We start from the raw sequence: 23,071 nt of genomic DNA on the forward strand, positions 1-23,071 counted from the left end.
CTTTTTGCAGCAGCATAAAAATAATTTGGGGTGGGGGAACTAAATCAGACGGACACACCCCTGGGGAAAGAAAAAAAAAACACCTAGCCCCATGACCACTGAGTAGTGAAGAAATGTTGACTGACTGTTAGGTAGGAAATTGAAAACCAGGTAGGAAGGGGAATGGAATATTTTGGGTGGGAGCATAGGGGAACAGAACAGAAGCTCTCCAAACGTTTTGTTGCAGGTTCCACTTGTTGCTATTTTTAATGGCCTGACATATTTCAAGGTTTACAGCTCTTTCTCAAGGCTTTTTTTTCCTGTTTGCAACTATTTCCACAGAAGGCTGCCTCTCTTTTGCCAACTACTTTCTTTTTCCTTCTTTCATGTCGGAAAAAGGCACTCTGTGACGATGCTGATTTTGCAACAATGGGTGGAGCTCATTACAGGGTCTAAGAATCTTGTCATTTTTTGGAAGCATGCATCCAATTGAATAACACAGAGAAGCCATGACATCCACTTTCCGCCAGATTTGTTGGACTGCAACTCCCATCATTCCACTCAACATGGTTAAGGATGGGGTTGTAGTAGACCATATCTGGAGGACACCAGGTTTGGGAAGGTTGCATTAAACAGTTTGTAACCCCAGATATCAATTCCAAAGGGAAATCGGGCTCCAGTACCATTCAGAATTATGTAGAAAAGAGAAATTCAGCAGGTTCAGTTTGCCATGCAGGGGTAAAAAAAAACACCCTGCACCTGGTGAAATCCTCCTGTCCAGAAAGCTATTAAAGGTACAGGAGCTCTGCTCCTCCCTTTGCAACCTGCTACAAAAGTTCAGAGTGGTGGAGAGAGAACAAGCACTCCGGTTAGTGGAGGCCTGCCGGACTTCTCAGTGTAACTTTTCAGAAGCCCCCAATTAACCTGCACTGATCATTCACGAGATCTCTCCTGCGGTCCAGTCTTCTCTTTTACAAATTGCTAGTTCCAGGTATGAGGACAGGATGGCCAGATGCAAAAGAAGACAAGGCTCCTGTGCTTTTAATAGTTGTATACATAGAAGAGGGAATTTCTGCAGCTGTAGATTCTCATGTGACAGAGATTTCAAGCTGGTAGTTTAGCCAGTTTGCCACTCTTTGAGCATTATGGACACCCACAGACCTCCACTGGTGGGCCTCTTTGATAGTTTTCTATGTGGTTATTCGTAGCTGCATGAAGAACCACACACCTTAGTATAGCAGGAGCTATAGTACAATGATCAGATACAAAAGATCTGATTATGGTCACCCTATGCATCCTACCATAAAACAAAATATTTTCTTCTAAATGCACTATAGGCATTTCATCCTAGTAAGAACAGAAGAAGGGCCATGCAGGATCAGACCAAGCGTCCATCTAGTTCAGCATTCTGCTCACACAAGATACACGATACAGGAACCCTGTCCTCCTTTCCATATGGTCACCCTAATATAGCCATCAGGACTAATAGCCATCGATAGCCTTTTCCTCCAGGAATTCACCCACCCCCCTTTTTTTGGTGTTGTTTATTCGTTCAGTCGTTTCCGACTCTTCGTGACTTCATGGACCAGCCCACGCCAGAGCTTTCTGTCGGCCGTCGCCACCCCCAGCTCCCCCAAGGTCAAGTCTGTCACCTCCAGAATATCATCCATCCATCCATCCAAATTGGTGGCCATCACTACATCTTGTGGTAGCGAATGCCACTGTTTATGTGCCATGTGAAGAAGTATTAGCCCAACAACATTTAAATAAAGGACAATGCCATAGCCGGTCTTTTTAAAAACAAGTTCTAATTAAAACAAACACTTCTCCCTCTCCCACGCAAATTTCATATATTAAACACATGGGCTCTCCGCACAACAGTCAAAACCTATTTTCATCACACAAGCAGGAACCGCAGAGTGGAGAGAGGGGGAAGAAGTCCCTAGCGCTGGGGGTTCTTTTAACTCTTCAGTTTCAGGTCCAAAGGCTTCAGGAAGTGTGGCAAAGGCAGATCATCCAGGGCCTCTGGGAACTGATCTGGCGCAATGGTCCCAATTAAGACTTGCATGGATCGGACGAAGAGGGAGGAAGGGGCTAAGCCAGCCAGCCACTGGAACCTGTTCTTACCCAAAAGTTCCTGCCACTGCTGTCGGTCATCCAGCAGCTGCTGTTTCATGGGGAAATGGAAGCCCAGCGGCATAAAGAGGAAGAGGGAGTCCAGGAGGAGGAGCCTGGTGCGCAGGTTTGATGCTGGGCTCTCCCAGATCTGCTGCAGAAGGAGGTCCAAAGGGGTGTTTCCGGCGCAGTCACTAAGGCAAGGCGAGGCTCCGTGGCCCAGCAACAGAAGCAAGCACTCAGGCCTTGCCAGTTCGCAGGCCACATGGAGGGCAGTCTTGCCGCCTTCCACCCGGCTGCACCCTCTGCGGTCCAAGTAGGCGGCTCGATCGCTTACCGGGAAGTCTCGGATGGCCTTCAGGATCTCTAAAAGGATGTGGATGCGGTTGTACCGGACGGCCATGGCCAAGTGAGGCGCTGACGAATGGCAGCAGCTGAAGTGCAGGCTGGGGATTGCCAGGGCAGTCTGAGGGAATTTGCTCAGGAGGTAACGGGTATAAGGCTGGTGGTTGTGCACCAGGGCGTAGAGGAGGGCCTCAGAAGGGGAGTAGGTGCTGACCGTGCCCCCTTCTTGCCAGTGGAAGGCCTCCATGCGCCTCATGTCCTCCAAGAGCCACACAGGCAGCTGGTCCCTCACGGCTTGATAGAAGGCAAAGGAGGACTTCTTGCATTGCTTCTGGGCCTGGGAGCCGTGGCCGCTGTAGCTGTTCAGCCATTTGACGTTCCAGGGCATCGCTGGGGTTAGGGTTTCAAGGAGGAGTTCTTCCCTCTTGGCCACCAAAACGCTTCTTCATGAAGACCCAAGAGCGACAGGAATGCTTTAAAAGGAAAACAACCACTGTAAACAACCAGAATCCCACAAGCATATTAACAGGCCTTACGTTCAGACATTCCTCCTCAGCAAAGCCCTGTGTGGCTCTGTCCATCAGTCAATTCTCCTCAAAGTCTTGCGCAAACACATCACTTTACTAGTCTTCACCTTTCCGCTCCCAACTGAAGTTATATAGAGCTGGTGTAACCTAGAGCTAAACAAACACGGCTATGAATCAGGAAGACCTGAGTTTGAATCTTGCCTCTGTCATCGACTCACTAGGTAGCTTTGGGCAAGCCATTTTTTCCCTTGGCCCTCAGTTGCCCCATCTGCAAAATGGAGGATAATAATACTGACCTACTGTACCTTACAATACGATACGATGTACAATACAATACGATAATGCACATGAAGCACTTTGAACGCTCAAAAGTGCCATACGAATGTTAATAAAACGTTTATAAGCCAATCTTGTAAATAACCCCACAAAACTTTCTAGCCAGCAAAAAAAATGTACTGGGCAGCTGGGGGTTGGCAAAGGAAGGTTGGAGCACTGTGCCCCTCCTCTGCCAGCTCATTTACTTACTTGTATGCCATCCCTTATTGCCTATGGCTACTAGGTAAGTCAGTACAAGAACATAATAAGAGTCATGCTGGATCAGACCAAGGGTCTTATCTAGTCCAATATTTTTTCCACACAGTGGCCAACCACCTGCCCACAGGGAACCCTCAAGCAGGACATGAGTGCAACAGCAACCCCCTACCCATGCTTTCCAACAACTGGTGTACATAGGTGTATTGCCTCCAATACTGGAGTCAATATATCGCCATTGGGACCAGTTGATAGCCTTGTCCTCCATGAATCTGTCTAATCACCTTTTAAAGCCATCCAAGTAGGTGGCCATCAATGTACCTTAAATACAAGGCTATAATAAACACACAGACACACACAGAATGCAAAACACACAACCCACAATAAGTAGTTGCAACCAGTTGCACAGAAAGCGACAGAATGTGAGTGTTTAAGTGGTATTTTACCACCACCTCTTGCAGAGCAAACAGCATCTTTGGGATTGGGGCAATTTAAATCCGGAAAATAACATGGTGAAAAAGGATTAAGGGGGGCCCATTCATAAGTGCCACTACTCCAGTCAAATTTCAGAGCCCTCCTATGGCTGTATTAAAACGAATACAGAAATATCTGGAGATCTTATCACAGAACACCCCTATAATGTACCCTTTGGTCCTAAGTCATGACTAACCTAATTCTCCCTGCTGAGTTCAATGGTACTTAGTCATGTGTTTGCTGAGTTGCACCCCAAGTCTCTCCTTTCACCAAGAAGCTCTTTGTGTGGTTCAGAAAGAAGCATTCTCAAAATAACAATGTTCATACAGCTTGGCAATGCCAAAGGTGGCATCAGCTCCAGACCTCACCTCTGACTTCATCAGCAGTATTTTCACCCAGCATAGGAGGATCTGAGGAGGGGAAAGGGGTTCTCCTTGCCAGGAGTATCTCTGTGTGTCCTTTGACAAGGGCTGTAGACTATCTAGGGTTCTTCACATGAGTGAAATAAGGCACACTTGTGACTGGCCACCCACGGAAGTTTGCGGGTCCTTTTGACGACAACGACAACCTCCTGTACATCTCTCACACCTTACCCCAGTTATTCCGTTCTAAAAAAAGTAAAGAAAAACTGGATATCCCAATTCTGCTGAAATATCACGGGATTTCCTACTGTGTGCAGCTGAAGTAGCGCTACAAAGCATCCACTAGAGAGCACTGTCCCATTCAAGATTATGAGCACTGAATAGAGGGGAAGTTTTCAATTATAGACCACGTGGTTGCCCCGCTCTGCTCGTGTAATGCAGCCCATTACAACTGCACAAGAGAAGCAGGAAGCAACACGATTTCTAAAGAAGCCCGCTGTCTTGAGAAGGTTAGTTATCCTCCTAGGTTCTTGGATCTCAAGTAGCAGTTAATGGAAAAGATCTCTGCCAGTCAGATATATTAGACTACAACCACCATCCCCAGCCAGCATGGGAGCTGTAGTCCAGGATATCTGGAGGGTGTCAGATTTGAGAAGGCTAGGCTGGATGGACAACTAGCCTTATTTGGATAGTGGCAGCTTGCCACGTTCCTGCATTCCTATTTCATCCCAGCCATTTTTTCTCCCCCTTTTAAGCAAAAAACCATGAGTAGCATCCCGGTCAACCATCTCTTCCCTTCTTACTAATCCCTCAACTTTCAGTGGAACATTTTACAGCTCAATGGGGATTAGTCATTCAGTTCCCTTCGCTTCCCAAAGAATTCTGCTGCCCCAATCTCCTGCTGCCCCCAGCAAAACCATGGATTCACCTCACCATGCTCAGCCTAACCATGCTCAGCCTAACCATGCTCAGCCTAACCATGCTCAGCCTAACCAATGCCAGTACTAATCTTCCTTCAGCAGTAAAGCCTCACAGCTCAGCTAGATAATAACTGTTTATATCTCCAATGTAGCCTGTATGAAGTCCAAACATTTCTCCCTGATCCTTTCACTTTTTTAAAAATAAATAAATCTCCAGTCCTGATTTGCAGCACAACAGTTAGCAATTAACTTTTTTTTGGTCTGTCACTTTTTTCTTTTTTTTTTTAAAAAAAGGGGGAGTGTTGAACAAACCAAGCAACTTAAATCTGGTCCAGACAGAAACCATCTTCCTCTCAAGGCAGGTGAAACTGAGAACAGCAGAGTCAGCTGCTTACCAAACACCTGGAATCCGACCACCTCTGTGTGCTCATCAAGGACATTAACTGTCCTTGAGGTCTCCTTGGATGTGATCAGGGATATGCCCAATACATTTTTCCTTAATGCCGCATGAGATTTTGGGGGGATTTAATTAACAAGGCTGCCTACGTCACCTTGACTGAAGGTTGCTGGGGGAGGAATGAAGGGCACATGCCCTTGGACTGCCTTAGATCGCACTGAACTCTGTCCAAAAACAGGGAGCTTATTAAACTCTTCCATTTTGATCTAACCCAGGCAAAAGCAGGTTAGGAATGTCAAACTTGGGAGGCACAAGCAACAGATCAAACATTAAACAAGAATTACAATGAAGTTCTCATTTAACGCCAACTGTTTAAAGACCAATTTTTTGGACTTTGCTCCTGCTTTTTGTACTACCTGGCCTGATGAAAAGTTCTAGAGAATTTGAAAGCTTGCACATTTTCCTGTAAATTTGATTAACCCTAGACTAGTAAAGGCATTGCCCAACTGTGGATTTTAGGATTTTTTTTTCTTGTGGACCAGCACAGCTAACTTTTTTTTTAAGTACTGTAATTAGGTCTATTTTAACAGAAAGTTTAAGAGCCCCGGATTTCAGGTCAACTTTAAATTCAGCAAAGTAGAAATCTGTGTTATCCCCAGCTATATGCAGCACTGTGACTTCTTCACTGAGCCTCCTCTATGGATTTTTGGGTTAATGCATTTGCCAGGCAACTAACTGAGCAATGCTGCAACTTTGGAAGTGTGTTCCCATCCCCATATCCTTTGAGTCCATCTCGGGAGAATATCAGAGCAATGTCTCTTAAGGTAAGAGCTAAGCAAATAAATTAATAAAAAAAACAAGAGTCTTATGGCACCTTAAATATTAATAAGCTTTCATGGACTACATAGCCCACTTTATCAGATGCATGGAGAGTAATGGAGAGTTTCAGAAATCTATACAGTACCTGTGGTGGCAGAAGAGAGAATTCGAAACAGCAAGTTCTGCATTTAATTTCCTTCTGACCTCTTCTGATCTCAGTGTTTACAACTCTCTCCTACCCCATATGTCCAGTATATAATCCTGAAACTCTCAATAACACTCCAAGCATCTAATAAAGTGGGCTATATTCCACAAAAGCTTATGCCAGAATCAATCTGCTGGTCTTTCGGGTGCCATAAGATTCTTTGTTGCTTTTGCTACAATAGGTGTAACATAGCTACCTTCTGGAATCTGTGAAACAATTCATCTTTGTTTTGTCTTCTTTACAAAGGCAGAAGAGTTACAAGGGAGGCTCATTATGAAACATGGGAATCCTCCTCATCTCATTTGGAACAAACTCGCTGTTTCTTTCCTCCAAGCCAGGCCAAGAGCTGTGAAGACCTGTCACAGTGAATCAGTGGACAGATCTGCCTGCAAACAGAGTCTCAGCTCACATGACCAAGTCGGTCTGTGGAGAACACTAGTTGAGTGGATCCATGCAAAAATGCGGCATGCTGTGAGGTGGTTGTGGGGCTGCCCCTTCTTACACGCCTGGCTCATGTTGTAAACTATGTTTTCTCAGCCACCACTGGTCAAACTCCATTTGGTTGCATTCTGGCGCTGTGGCAGAAGTGGTCCGAATTGCAAACTGGGTCCCTTTCGATAATCACAACACAGCCTGATTCACCATAGCTGACCCCTGCAGGGATTCATTCAATCTCTACTCTCCATATGCCAGTTTGGCCTTACTAAGTGCCCCAAAGCGCCAATACATGACACACACACCCCCACAGACCCTTTCCAGATCCCCCCTTCCTTCTTACAGCACCCCTCCCTGGAAATCTAATCTCTTCTAACCTCTCCCAGCCCATCTCTTCACCTTGCTCCCTGGCTCTTCTTGATGGGCAGCTTGACCTTTCACCCCACCCCCCACATCTCTTCTCTCCACATTTCTAAACCTTCTCATCTCCAAACTCATTGATGGAGGCAAAATTATCATCCAATTCTTTGAAAAACCTTTCCTGTCCCATTGCAAGTGGCACACAGACAACGCTATTCTTCATTCTAAGCAAGATCTTGGTTTTCTTGACTGTTAGAGGCCTGATCCTTATCCCTAGGCCAGAGAGGAGAATGGGGGACTCTGAGTTCAGAACACCCAGCTCTGCAGGTCTGCCCTGAAGACAATGGTTCACCCTTTCTCCCTCAAACCTCCCCACATTTTAAAAATATAAACCCAGTGTTGCTCTGACACGCTTCTATGTCGACCCCTCCTCCCTGTCCGCCTTCCCTTCCTTCTCTTTCCCCAGTTCTCCATCTCCTTCGCTTTGCCTCACACGCCCCAAATCTCTTACCTCACATGTCTCCACCCTAAACCTCCCACCCACCTCTGTTGCCTTTTAAAAAGAACCGAGCGGCCCGTTTGGGGCCTGGGGGGCGGGGGGAAGGATGGCGGCGGCATCTGGAGACCCCGGGCCAAGCCGAGCAGGAAGAGGGTTGCGGGGAAAGGAGGTGCCCCTAAGAAGCCGCTTACCTCTCTGCGCCGCAAGCCAATGCAGCCTTGCAGGACTCGGCTGTGCCTGGGCGGCTCCTCGCTGCTGCTGCTGCTGCTGCTGCTGCTGCGACGCGCTTCGCCGGCTCCTCGCTGCTGCTGCTGCTGCTGCTGCAATGAATGAGCCGCTGCCCGACTCGCAGCTGCTGCTTCTCTCCGCCCTCTGCCCAGAGTGCGCCCAGCAGCAGTTCCCGTGCGCCTCTCGGCTGCCCGCGCTCTCCTCCCTCTGCGCCAGGAAAGGCGGACGCACGCGGGGCGGCTAGGTCGGCGCTCCTTCCCAGAGCAAGCGAGCGAGGGAGAGCGCGCGACGCCAAGGCAGCAGGCGCAGTCCCGCGCAGCGCAGCAGCAGCAGCAGCCAAACCTCAGCTGCCTCCTCTAGGCGCTTTTATCCCCCTCCCCGCTCCCGCCTGGTGAAGGTCGGTCAGGACCGGGGAACTGTCCAGCGCGTCGTGATTGGCCTCCGCCGGGGCTCCCCCGGCTTCCCATTGGTTGCGCCCAGAGGATGGGGCCTCGCGAACCATTGTTTGCGTCAGAGGGAGGCAAAGTTCCAAGAAACTTGCCTGGACTGGGCTGCTTGTTTTGGGGTGGGTGTGCGCGCGGGCGCTGGAGAGTCTGGAAGAAGAAGAAGAAAGAAGTGGAGGGAGGAGGAGGAAGGGGGTGAGTGTGGGGCTCGCTCCCTTTAGGGGTCCAGTCATTCCAGCCGCGTCTAAACCCCCTCTCGCCCTTGTCTCTCCAAATCCACATTCCCTTCTTTTTCTCTCTAAAACTCCCCTGCGCCTCTTGTAGGGTGGGAGGAGGCAATCGGTGCGCGCGTCCCCTTGCAAGTCTCAATGGAGAAGGTTCTCGATCCATGAGCGTGACCTCCAAGCGTTCCGAAGTCTGCCTCGGGACGAGCGGGGATAGCGGTTGACCTCTACCCATGGAAACGTGCCGAGGTGCCCTTAGGGCGGGGGGAGGTGCTCCGGATTCCTCGTGAGCATTGCGTGGCGTGTCTGAAAGCGAACACTTCGAAATCTGGAGTGGGCCTAATTCATTATTAGATGGCATGCGCTGTGCTCACGAATGACGCTTTTTAAAAAAAGTTTTATTGTGGGGTTTTGTGTGTACTTTTCTTTTGTCTGAAATTCGGAGATAAACCTACATATTTTAGCTCAGCCTTTCCCAACCCGGTGCCCTCCAGATGTGTTGGACTACAAATCCCAGCATCCCCAGGAGCACCTGGGGATGCCAGCATAGAACTTGATCTAACACTAATAGAACCTGATCTAACACTAATTCTGTTCCACTTTCAATCGCAAGTGTCCACAAGTGTTGTACTGAGGACTAGCAGCTCAATTGGATGTGTGTCTTTCCAGAAGTAAATCCCATTGAGTGGTATGGGGGTTACTTCCAGGTAAATGGATATAGGATTGCAGCCCAAATGGTGTTTTTAGCATCGCTTATGAAAACATTCTTACAGCATGATCCTAAGCATTGTAAGTTGGATTGTAACCTTTAAACAGTCAAGTCATTTATTAAGATGTGTGCCTGCTGCAACATTATGCGCACCTCTTTTTTTTTTTAAAGGAAAATATGCTTTCCTCCCTTTGAAACTATGATTTAGACATATGCAAAAATATGCAAATCCAATTAATTGATTGAAACTCATTTGATTGATCAAAGTTGACATTAAGTAAAGGACAGCCCTCAAAGTCTTGCTGGTCATTCCAAACACACAGAATGTCTCCATGAAGAACCTCAACTGTGGGCCTTCTCTGTAGTGGCACCCACCATCTGGAAAACCCTCATGCGGTTGTGGAGGCAGAAAATGTAACATCCTTTAAATGCCTCCTGAAAACATACCTTTTCACACAGGCTTTCCCTGGGCTGTAATTGCCGCTGAGTTACCGTTCCCAAAGTTCCCTGTGAAGAAGGAATGGCTATTAAGCCAGTCTGAGGCCTTAGCTAGACCAGCAGTTATCCCGGGCTGATAACCGGGATCGCCCCTGTGTGACCAGATGACGCACAGGGGATCCCGGGATCAGGGAGGGATCATCCCTCCCTGGCCCCGGGATAAAGCCCTACACTCTGGGCCCAGTTTTCCCCGCAGTCTCAGGCCCGTTTCCGTAGCTTTTCCTGCCTCTGCGTGATTACTCGCGTGGAGCCATGAGCCGTGCAAGGGGCACAGCATTCCTGAGGAGCGCTGCGGCCATCGGGGCTGGGGGGGGAGAGCGGGGAAATCAATTTTAAAAAGCAAAACAAAAACCCTTACCTTTCCGCTCCAGTGCTCGTGTGCAACCAGCCCTTTAAGAAAATATATTAAAAATGGCAGGTGCGATGCCTCTCTTGAGCTCGTTGCACCTTGCGTGTAAATGAGGGTGCGATCTTGTGTTATTCACAACATGACATCTCCTCTCCTCTCCCCCAGATTTTCAGGTAGGTCTAGCAAAGGCCTGAGACTGTGGCCCTGTTCAGAAGACACCTTAAACCACATGAATAAGGCAAAAAGGCATGGTTTTCACCGTGGTTAAAGCCATGGTTTAAGGTGTCTTCTGAACAGGGCCATTGATGTAACTTTGCTGCTCAAGAAATACAGCACCAGTGTCCCGTTGGACTCCCAGTCACTGCGGTGCAACATTTATTTATTTTATTTATTTATTTATTTATTTATTACATTTTTATACCGCCCAATAGCCGAAGCTCTCTGGGCGGTTCACAAAAATTAAAATCATCATAAAACAACCAACAAGTTAAAAATACAAATACAAAATACAATATAAAAAGCACAACCAGGATAAAACCACGCAGCAAAATTGATATAAGGTTAAAATACAAAGTTAAAACAGTATAATTTAAATTTAAGTTAAAATTAAGTGTTAAAATACTGAGTGAATAAAAAGGTCTTCAGCTGGCGACGAAAGGAGTACAGTGTAGGCGCCAGGCGGACCTCTCTGGGGAGCTCATTCCACAACCGGGGTGCCACAGCGGAGAAAGCCCTCCTCCTAGTAGCCACCTGCCTCACTTCCTTTGGCAGGGGCTCACGGAGAAGGGCCCCTGTAGATGATCTTAAGGTCCGGGTAGGTACATATGGGAGGAGGCGTTCCTTCAAATAACCTGGCCCCAAACCGTTTAGGGCTTTAAATGTCAATACCAGCACTTTGAATCGGGCCCGGACCTGGACTGGCAGCCAATGAAGTTGTAAAAGGACTGGCGTAATGTGATCTCGCCAGCCAGTCCCTGTTAGTAAACGGGCTGCCCTGTTTTGTACCAGCTGAAGCTTCCGGACCGTTTTCAAAGGCAGCCCCACGTATAACGCATTGCAGTAATCCAAACGAGAGGTTATCAGAGCATGGATAACTGTAGCTAGGCTATCACTGTCCAGATAAGGGCGCAGTTGGTATATCAGCCTAAGCTGATAAAAGGTGCTCTTTGCCACTGAGTTCACCTGTGCCTCAAGTGACAGTTCTGGATCGAAGAGCACCCCCAAACTACGGACCCGATCCTTTAGGGAGAGTGCAACCCCGTCCAGGACAGGGCAAACATCACCTCGCCGGTGATGTGCACAAACATGCTGTGCACAAACATGCTGTGTGCACAGTCTGTCTTTCCACTTGTTCCAGTGTTTGCTCTGACTTAACTACCTTGGGGAGACCCAACCTGCAGTGAGAAGGGCTTATTCAGGCAAAATGCCTGGTTAGCATTAACCATAATTTTGCACTGCACCATGCCACAATAATTGGCACTAACAATGGTTTCTGTTCTTGCTTCTCTGTGTTTGCTATATTCATTTGGAAACTCCACAGTGACTCAGGCTGTGGACATGAATTGGAAACAATGACATAAACAAGAGGCTGACGCTGCTGGGCTCTTGTTACTTGAGCTTCCTGGAGCCTGAAGCCTGTTCAGTTTGGAATTAACAAAGGCTTCAGCCCAAACATGCTGAATTCCAAATGACATCTGGAGAATCAAAGGAATCTTGTCTTTCAAAAATAAATAAATAAAAATGTGGGCTGGGAATCAAAACATTCCAGGCAACCTTTATGAAACGTCCAAGCTTACAAGGATCCTGAAAAGGAATAGATTCTCCTTCACATTACATTCACATGTAAATATAATAAAATGTTCAAAGGGAGATACTTTCTGCTATTTCATTACGTAAAACACAGTGCATGGGCCAGAAAACCGTAAGTGCTTCCAGTACTTGCAATCGGAAGGTATTTTGCAGCTGATCCCTGTTTTTCTCATTAACGGATTTTCTGTGTTAAGGGAAAAAGATGGAAGAAGCAGTAGGAAAACACAGGAGAATCATGAGTAGAAGAACTTCTGTGAATGAAGCAGAGCAATGGCCCCATAAAAGCCGCCTCTGGTAACACCCCCAAGCTATTGAAGCCAAGCATCTTGTTCTTAAGGTCATATGAAGGACATGAAATGATGTAGAAATACAGAGCACAGTGCAGCAAAAAGTCATGCAACTGAAGGCACAATCCTATGCATGTTTAGACAGGAAAAAATCCTACAGTTCCCAGCATTCCCCAGCCACTATCTGTGTGCTTAAGGCTGCAATCTTATACATGCTTACTTGCAAGTGAATGCCACTGAACATAGTGGCTGGGTTCACACATCATGCTAACCCATGGTGGATGCCACGCTACACTGGCTAGGTGGTTATGCAAACAACCTTCTATGCTTCCATCAGACAATCAGGCATACAAGCTACACAGAGTAGTTTATTTCACACACACCCTCATGCGTCCTCCTCCTGTAGTCCTTCCACCCATCTGGGCAGGTATCTCAGCTTCCTTTGCAGCAGGAATAGAGACCACTTGAGAGGAGAAGAGCAGCAGCATTTTGGGCCACTCTTGCTGAGCAGTTCTGTAGGCGATTGTAACCCATGCTGTGCGACAGACAACACACACACACACACCCGTAGGTAAAATAATCGTTACTGCAGACCGTGTGTTCTCAGGATGGCTTATTTGGGGGAAATAACACACCATGAGGGGGAGGAATATCCCATAGATAGCACACTAACCCATCATGGGTTGTTCCAGAAAATAAACGATCATGGGTTAGCATGTTGTGTGAACCAAGTCAGCGAGAGTCACTTCCAAGTAAATTTATTTATTTATGTATTACATTTATATCCCGGCTTTTTTCCTCCAAGGAACCCAAGGTGGCGTACATAATCCTCCTCTCCATGTTATCCTCACAACAACAACCCTGTGAGGTAGGTTGGGCTGAGAGGATGTGACTGGCCCAAAGTCACCCAGTGGGCTTCCATGGCTGAGTGGGGACTAGAACCCGTATCTCCCAACTCCCAGTCCAACACCTTAGCCACTACACCACAGTGTGCATAGCTAAAACATCAGGTTGTTAGCCATTAAGGCTGTAACAGTTGTTATTTTTAGTTGTACATCTTCAAGCACAGACTGTTCTTTTTGAATGTAATTACTGTACAATGCCTAGTTGTTGAGACACTTCATAAATAATAGATATTATTTCATTACTAAATTCTGAGAGACGGTACCAGGAATGCAATCTATTCCGTTACAATCTTGCCTGTAGTATTGGGTTCAGAGGAACGCATGCATGACATGCCTAATAGAATGCAGGGTTGGGACCTAGCTCGGAAATAAAACACCAAACATCTAAAGCAGTAGGGTTTGAGTCAAACCAATTCCACATCTGTGGTGTGTGTGCATTTTAATTGGATGTACAAATATATTAGTTCTTTTTTGACTTGCAAAATTGCTTGTACAAAGTTCTCAAGCAGAGGAATCCTATGGAGGTTAAGGCTGGAGGAGTCCTTTGAATTACAGAATAGAGTTCGAAGGGGCCTATAAGGCCATCGAGTCCAAACCCCTGCTCAGTGCAGGAATCCACATTAAAGCACACATGACAGAAGGCTGTCCAGCTGTCTTTTAAATGCCTCTAGTGTGGGAGAGCCCATGACCTCCCTAGGTATTTGGTTCCATTGTCATACTGTTCTAACAGGAAGTTTTTCCTGATGTCCAGAGATAATCTGGCTTCCTGTAACTTGAGCCCATTATTCCATGTCCTGCACTCTGGGATGATCGAGAAGAGATCCTGGCCCTCCTCTGTGTGACAACCTTTCAAGTATTTGAAGAGTGCTGTCATGTCTCCCCATAATCTTCTCTTCTCCAGGCTAAACATGCCCAGTTGTTTCAGTCTCTCCTCATAGGGCTTTGTTTCCAGACCCCTGATCATCCTTGTTGCCCTCCTCTGAACAGGCTTCAGCTTCTCTGCAGCCTTCTTGACGTGTCTGCATCCTTCTTAAGCCCTACTGGGCTTTTCCCCTGGGATGGCACAGTTTTACCCCTGTTCCTGGGGTGTATCCCAAGAAGGCTTGGGATCCAGTCCCCCAATCTGCCACTGACACACTTCAGCATGCACCCTTTTTGTCCTTACTACCCACAGAGCACCATCAGTTGGGTAGACCTGCTGGTCAAGGGAGGACCTCTCTAGTGGGCAGAACTTCCTCTCTACCCATGGAGGGGAGGCCCACAATATCCTATATTTCCTTGGAGGCCCACCCGGTGGACTATAGGATTGTATTCCTGAACAACCAAATTAAAAAAAAAAGAAAAATATTAAAATAAAAACACAACACCAGAATAAAAATGTTTTGCCCCATCTTTACATGAAACAACTCTATCCAGCAACGTTCCAAGAATAAACATGTCTTGAGATCTGACGAAATCTATACCAACCTGGAGTTCTTCCACAGCTGTCCTGCATCCATAAAGATTCCACTGTCGTGAATGAGGAGCATAATTCCTTTCCCATTGAATCTACTTGCAGCAGGGCAAAGATGGTCAGAAGAGGTACTAGAAAAATCATGCTTTTCTTGTGTTTTATTTATGTATTAGTAGCAGCAGAGCTGTTCTTTATTCGTTCATATAGCGCTGTTTGCATATGCTGGAATGGGGAACTTATAGTGCTCCAGGTGTTGTTGTACTAGAATGCCCATCAGCCCTGACGATTGGCCATGACTGGGACTCATGGAAATTGATGTCCAGCAACAGTTGGAGCTCTGGTCATAGGTTTCCCCACCTTTGAGAATATAGGGTGCTTTATATATTATCATAAACCAAAGAAAGAAAGAAAGAAAGAAAGAAAGAAAGAAAGAAAGACCCTGCTCAGAAGACACCATAAACCACAGCTTTAACCACATTGAATAAGGCTTTTTGCCTTAGTCACTGTGGTTAAAGCCATGGTTTAAGGTATCTTCTGAACACAGCCTGGCTTTCTGGCTTGACCACTGTGGTTAAAGCCGTGGTTTAAGATGTCTTCTGAACAGGGCCAAAGAAAGAAAGGACAACAGGTTCTTTGTGGAGTTCCATAAGAACCATTCCACTGCTGAAAAGGTCCTGCTTATGTGTTGATAGCAACAGAAGGCCCATTCAGACAACATGCTAAGCCATGGTTAGGCCACTAACCCTTTTGCAGCAAATGGTTAGTGATTGTGTTTAAACTGTGGTTATGTAGCCAACATGGTTAGGAATGGTTCACATGACATGCTAAGTCATGGTTCACACAACACGCTAACCCATAATGTTTCACTCAAAATGCTTAACCACCATGGCTTAGCGTGTCATCGAAACAGGTTCGTAATGCCTGAAGATAATGATATTCAGGGCAGGATTTCTCTTGAGGATCTCTGGATATGAGGAAGTTCACAAGGGCAGGCTTCCGCCTTTAGGTATCCAGGAACCAGGCTATGGTAGGCAACCTGTGGCCCTCCAGATGTTGTTGGGTTCCAGATCACATCATGTTTGACCATTTGCTATGCTGGCTAAGCCTGATGGGAGTTGAAATCCAACAAGATATGGAGGACCACAAGTTCCCACTCCTGATTTAGGGATAAGGAAGGGTGGTATTCTGTAGCAAGGAACATCTCCTCTGTTCCTTACAGCGCTCTGATGTGTGTGGGTTTTTAAATAAGGGATAACCTTTTACGAGAATAGATGCCTGGCGTTCCTACTGTCATCTTAATATAGCTTCTTACCAGTGTTGCATTAGATATATATTAGTGAAAATAGACTGAACTGACTGGAACACTTTGAGCCTAAGGCTTGGCATAAATATAGAAGCAAAACAACCAAGCAGAAGAGGCATCTGTGATCCATAACCCAAGACGTACCAGGGAAAAGCAGCAAACATGCTCTGTTGCTATTTATTGCAGGGCATTCCATGTGTATCCCATTGGCTTATTGAGGGTAGCTGTTAGTAAACCCATTCACCATGCGTAGCAAAGATGTGCAATGTGATCCTATACACATCTACTCAAAAATAAGCCTTGTTGAGTTCAAAGGGACTAACTGGCCCAGCCAAGTTTCCAATCTGGCCCTCCAGGGTTCTCCAGAAGACCACATCCCCTTCCCCGGTCTCACCTCTTCCTCTTCCAAGTACCAATTGTTTAGGGTGGCCATATGGAAAGCAGGATGTGGCTCCTGTACCTTTAACAGTTGGAGAGAAAAGGGAATTTCGGCAGGTGTCATTTGTATGCATGCAGCCCCTGGTGAACATTCTGTCTTCATCACAATAATTAAAGCTGGTTTACAAAAATTAAAACAGTGGACATTAAAAACAAATATACAAAATTTAAAACCATAAAAAGCATAAAAACAGACAATATCCATTTAAATCAACTATTGTGGGGTCAGTTAAAAAACCACCCACTAATAGCATCTCAGTATTTTCTGGGATGTTTTTTGAGTTTCAGTTTATTCACCCTCATCTAGTCCATTGTTGCTGCACGTCAGCACATCCACAGCCTCACCTGATGAAGATGAAAAGGAGAAATAGAGCTGTGTGTCATCAGCGTGCTGATGACAACGCACTCCAAAACTCCGGATGACCACACCCAATGGTTTCATGTAAATGTTAAACAGCACAGGGGACAAGACTGACCCTGCGGAACCCCATACTGGTGAATCCATGGAGCCGAGCAATGTTCCCCAAGCACCACCTTCTGGCACCGACCAGCCTAGGGTGACCATATGAAAAGGAGGACAGGGCTCCTGTATCTTGAACAGTTGCATAGAAAAGGGAATTTCAGCAGGTGTCATTTGTATATATGGAGAACCTGGTGCAATTCCCTCTTCATCACAACTGTTAAAACTGCAGGAGCTATACTAGAGTGACCAGATTTAAAAGAGGGCAGGGCGCCTGCAGCTTTAACTGTTGTGATGAAGAGGGAATTTCACCAGGTTCTCCATATATACAAATGACACCTGCTGAAATTCCCTTTTTAATGCAACAGTTATACAGGAGCCCTGTCCTCCTTTTCATATGGTCACCCTATCTAAGCTGTTCTTGTGTTTTGTTTCCTTGGACTATGAATCCCTGGAGAATTCAGTGTTTAATCAGTCAGTTTAATGATGTTTGATTCACTTGGGGGGGGGGGAATCCTATGTATGTTTAGACAAAAATAATAATAATAATCCTACAACTCCCAGCATGCCTCGGCTATCCATAGCGTTTGGGGCATCCTGGGAGTTGTAGGGCATTTTCCTGTCTAAACATATATAGGACTATGTCCTAAATATTTATTCCCAGTTAATCAAGGGGCATATTTTTAAAAACACTTACATTGATTAATTTCTTTTTGTTTTTTACATTCCTCAAAATCAAGGGCAGGACCGTGGCAGTCAAGGAAAGGGCTGTCCAGTCCAGGTCCAGTTTAAAAGGAAAAGAACCATAAGAAAGGAGATCAGGGGTCTGATCACAGTTGCAGAGTCTGCACTTGCAAACGATGGCAGAATAAATGTGTTAGCCTTTAAGGTGTCACAAGATTCTTGGTTGTATTTTGCTGCAACTGACTAGTCCAGCCACCCTCTGAAAATTGCAAATTCATGTTTGCTTTGGCCGGTTGCTTAACAGCATTAAGCAAGTCTTCATTTATCACAAGAGGTCAGCGACCTGGCCTTGGCATAGGTAAGCAAAGTCTACGGAGGCCAAGGGATCAGCCCATATCCTCAAACTGCACTCCTAAGCACATTTTCTTGCTTACCATGAAAACTTCTAAGATACCCAACCAAAGGTCTCACATACACAGCTACCAGCACGATAGGGCTTTCCCTGCTCTCTGAGTCATGTGTAGTATTAGCATTATTATTTTGATAGCAAAGACAATTTTCTAGCTGATGATAGCAGAGGAAGCCTTATGTTTATGCACGGCTTCTTTTCATTGCAATGAGTGTTTCTGTTGTCTCCAAGCAGTGGTGGAGCCTGTGCATATAGTGCAGGCAACATATGGAATTCTTTCGTTGCTCTCCATTTGTGTATATTCTCCATGCTTTCATGCCATTAATTCTTTCGTGCCCATCCTCCATTAATCTCAAGTTAGCCACAACGGAAACGATACATCATTTCAATTAATAATGGTTAATTAACAGAAAAGTCCTAGCATTTGTTCTGTTATATTGCTAAGAATGTACGTTCCGTGTAATAGTTTCTCTGTATAATGCCTCACATATTGGAAATTAGAGCTGACATGGGAAAAGAGGAAAGGGCTCCTGCACCTGCTCAGAAAAAAGGAAGTACTTCTTCACACAGCATCTAATTAAACTATGGAATTCACTTCCACAAGATGTAGCGATGACCGCCAATTTGGATGGCTTTAAAAGTTGATTGGACAGATTCATGCAGGTTAAGACTATCGGTTGATACTAGTCCTGATGGTTATATGCTACCTCTGGTATCAGAGACAGGATGCTTATGTACACCAGTTACAGTGCAACATGAGCAGAAGGTTGCTATTGCATTCATGCCCTACTTAAGGGTTTCCCACAGGCAGCTGGTCGGCCACTATGTGAACAGAATTCTGGACAAGATGGAACCTTGGTCTCATCCAGCATGGGTCTGTTTATGTTCTTATAAGAGACCTCACCCAGTATCTTTTACTTTTAAAGTTTTGCACTTCGACATGATATATTTTGCGATTGGTTACTCCTTTCTTTTACTCTTTCCTATTCACATAATACCCATTACTTCGTTTGTTACTCCTTTCTCCTAATGACCTCTGTCCATGTTAAGTATATGAAAAGAAATACTTGCTTAGTCATTAAAATTGTGTGTGTGTGGCTATCTCAGGGTTAAACAGAGAAAGTCTATCTGTGGGCAATTACCTTGAGATAGAGGCTGTTCTGGGAACCTTGCCAAGATTCTAAGTTAGCCTCATCACAGCTGTATGTAATGTAGATAAGAATTGTGTAGATCTGTATATAGTTTCTCACTTTGTAAAATGGAACTGATCACTGCTCTCTGATCACTGCTCTATGATCACTGCTCTCTGTGTATGCCTCAGTGTGCTGATCTGAACTGATCTGAATTGAACTGCACAGAAGCCTGAAGGAAATAAACCAGCTCTGCTGTGTAAGACCTGCGTGATGTGTGTTTGTTTCTGAGCACAAACAGAGTTCCAGAAGGAGAAAAGTTCTGGCAAAATAACCCAACAAAGGTTATGGGCCCAGTCCAGTCTAGCCTAGACCAGCCTACGCCAGCCTAACCCAGGCAGAAGAACCAGAACTTGGTGGGAACGGTGCAGTACCAGAACCAGGAGTCTGCTAAAACAGAAAACTGTTGATGGAGGAAGACGTCAAGCTAAAGCCAGTGCTGCAAAGTGAGGAAAAATCTCAGTCGGCTGACTCTGAGGAGGACTCTGAGCAGGAGGACGGTGAGATACCAATTCCTAAAGCAGAGGAAATGGCAGGAGCTAATATGTCTGGTTTGCATCAATTGTTGGAAAAGCTGAATGACTCTAACTATGCATTATGGTCTTACAAAATGCAAATGTATCTGATTCAGGCTGAACTGTGGTATGTAGTCACAGAGGATCCACCAGATAGAGCAGATCCACAGAATGCTAAATGGTTTAAGGACGATGCAAAAGCAATGGCAGTTATTGCATTAGCTGTGGAAGACTCTCAAATTTCCTTCATTCAGTTTTTGAATACATCAAAAGAGTGCTGGAATGCGCTACAAGCTGTATATCAAAGAGAAACAGCGGGCAGTAAAATAATTCTAACCCGGAAGCTGTATGGAATGAAGCTAAAACCAGGGGAGTCTATGTCAAACCATTTGAAAAGCATGAGAGAAATCTTCAATCAACTCAGGGCACGAGGGATGGAGTTTACAACTATACACCAAGTCTATGTGATTTTGTCAAGTCTTGATTCATCGTACGACGCGGTTGTCACCATGATGGAAAGTCAAGAGGAGAAAAATTTAACCCTCGAGTATGTAGCTGGAAAACTACTGGAAACCTATGAAAGAAGACAAGCTTCAAAACAACAGAGCCTTAAACTTCCTGTGGCTGAATTTCAACAAAGCCATAAATCTTCTGATGTGGTGGCTGCATTAAAGGCAAGGAAATGCTTTAATTGTGGTTCCACAAGACACTTAAGGCGGGATTGCAACAACAAGAAGAAAAAGCAGTCGACAGCAAAGTGGAGAGAAGAAAACAACATGAATGAAGCTGAATCAACAAAGAAGTGTCTTCTAGCAAGAGTCAAAGAAACAATGAATCCTTGGTTTTTGGACTCTGGGGCTTCAATAAGTATGGCAAAAGACAAACTTTCATTTGTAACCTTGGAAACTTCTACTTCAAAGCAAAAGTGTGTTACCCTTGCAAATGGAACAAAAATCCAGATTTGTGGTGTGGGTAATGTATATTTTGATTGTCTGGGAGTTGAACTACAAAGTGTTTTATATGTACCAGAATTAGAAACAAACCTTCTAAGTGTGTTTCAGTTAACAGAAATGGGATATGAGGTTTGTTTTACTGAAGAAAATTGTACTATAAAACAGGGAAACAAGGTGTGTGTGCAGGGAATAATGAAAGATTCTTTGTATGTGATTAATACTTGTACAAAAAATGAAGTTGTAGCCAGCAAAGTCACAACAAAAACAATAGCCAATTGCAAACCACACCAAGAGTGTATCCATTTAACTCATAAAAGATTTGGTCATGCTAACTATAAAACAATTTCTAAGATTCCAGAATTGTGTGAAGGGGTGAAAATCAAACCATGTTCTAACTATCTAGAATGTAATGTATGCAGTGAAACCAAGTGTCATAAGTCAAACATTCCAAAACATAGTGAGAGAACAACAAAAAGAATTTTTGAATTAATTCATGCAGATCTTGCAGGTCCTTTTGAGACAAGTCAAGGAGGAAACAGATTTTTCTTGTCTATTGTTGATGATTACAGTAGATTTGGATTTGTGTATGTGTTAAAACAGAAGAGTGAAACTTTTGGAAAGTTTAAAGCCTTTGTTAAGTGGAGTAAAAATAGATTTAAAGAACCTATAGCTAATCTAAGAACGGACCGGGGAGGTGAATTTCTCAGCAACCAATTTAAAAAATTCCTCAGTGATGAAGGTATACAACATGACCTTACTGCTCCATATTCACCATTTCAAAATGGAGTTGCAGAAAGGAAAAACAGAACCTTGCAGAACATGTTAAGAGCTCTATTGAAAGAGTCAGGATTGTCTAATCTGTTCTGGGCAGAAGCTTTGTCCACCTCAAATTATTTGTTAAACAGGCTTTACCACTCTGTACATGAAAAAACCCCATATGAAATGTTTTACAAAAGAAAACCTAGAGTGTCACATGTAAGGGTTTTTGGAAGTAAATGTTTTGCTCATATTCAGAAAGAAAACAGACCAGGAAAGCTAGCTCAAAGAGGTTTGGAATGTAAACTGTTGGGATATGATACACAAACAAAAGGCTATCGTTTGTGGTCTCCATATCACAAAAGTGTAATTGTGAGCAGAGATGTAGTTTTTCATGAACAAATGCAGGAAACAAAACAGTATGTAAGTTTGCCTGTAGAACAGAAAGCTGTAGAAACAGAAGAAATTCCTGAACAATCTCAGCAAGAGAGGGAGGGGGAAGAAACTGTAAAGGAGGAAACTATGCCTGTAACTATGCCAAGACGATCAGAAAGGGAACGCAAAGCTCCAATTCATTACTCAGATGAATACCAAAGCAAACAGGTTTCTCATAGAGCTTTACTAATAGCCTATGAACCTACTTCATTTGAGGAAATTCAGGAAATGGAACCTACAGAAGCTCAGGGCTGGCATGAAGCAATGTCAGAGGAAATCAGAGCAATGGAAAAAAATGAAACGTGGGAGCTAGTACCTTTACCTGAAGGTCGTAAAGCCATTACCTGTAAATGGGTATTCAAAGTAAAACAAAATGAGAAAGGACAGGTGGAACGTTACAAGAAAACAAAATTGTGTAGCAACCTCTAGTGCAGAAGCAGAATATATCAGCTTATCTCTGGCTTGTAATGAGATTGAGTGGTATAAACAATTATTTGCTGATCTAAGGTTGGAAATTGAGACACCAGTAACCATATTTGAGGATAATCAGGCATGTATTAGGATGACTACATCTGAAAAGTGTAAACCAAGAACTAAACATGTGGATGTTCGTTATTCTCATGTGAAAGATATAAGGGCTGGATTAAGCTTGAATATTGTCCATCTGAAATGATGTTGGCTGATTTATTCACAAAACCAGTATCAATGGTAAAACACAAAGAGATGCTTTTAAAGCTGGGTCTCAGATTGTAACACAATTTAAACAACATGCGCAAGAGGAGGACTGTTAAGTATATGAAAAGAAATACTTGCTTAGTCATTAAAATTGTGTGTGTGTGGCTATCTCAGGGTTAAACAGAGAAAGTCTATCTGTGGGCAATTACCTTGAGATAGAGGCTGTTCTGGGAACCTTGCCAAGATTCTAAGTTAGCCTCATCACAGCTGTATGTAATGTAGATAAGAATTGTGTAGATCTGTATATAGTTTCTCACTTTGTAAAATGGAACTGATCACTGCTCTCTGATCACTGCTCTATGATCACTGCTCTCTGTGTA

The 23,071-nt window shown here is 44.7% G+C and overlaps 1 protein-coding gene across 1 annotated transcript; it reads right to left on the reverse strand.

Moving 5' to 3' along the window:
• Positions 1–1,767: 1,767 nt before the first annotated feature.
• Positions 1,768–8,356, reverse strand: ANKRD9 (ankyrin repeat domain 9). Its single transcript, XM_063118073.1, has 2 exons — positions 8,160–8,356; positions 1,768–2,912 (listed from the first exon to the last, which is right to left on the reverse strand). The coding sequence occupies exon 2, from the start codon at positions 2,825–2,827 to the stop codon at positions 1,940–1,942; it is 888 nt and encodes a 295-aa protein (XP_062974143.1). The 5' UTR covers positions 2,828–2,912; positions 8,160–8,356; the 3' UTR covers positions 1,768–1,939.
• Between the last annotated feature and the right edge of the window lie 14,715 nt (positions 8,357–23,071).

This window comes from Elgaria multicarinata, chromosome 2 (assembly GCF_023053635.1).
Source record: "Elgaria multicarinata webbii isolate HBS135686 ecotype San Diego chromosome 2, rElgMul1.1.pri, whole genome shotgun sequence".
NCBI classification, from domain to species: Eukaryota; Metazoa; Chordata; class Lepidosauria; order Squamata; family Anguidae; genus Elgaria; species Elgaria multicarinata.

What these genes read in the sequence shown, in the direction of transcription:
- ANKRD9 (XM_063118073.1), bottom strand. Translation starts at nt 2,827, where the DNA reads ATGCCCTGGAACGTCAAATGGCTGAACAGCTACAGCGGCCACGGCTCC.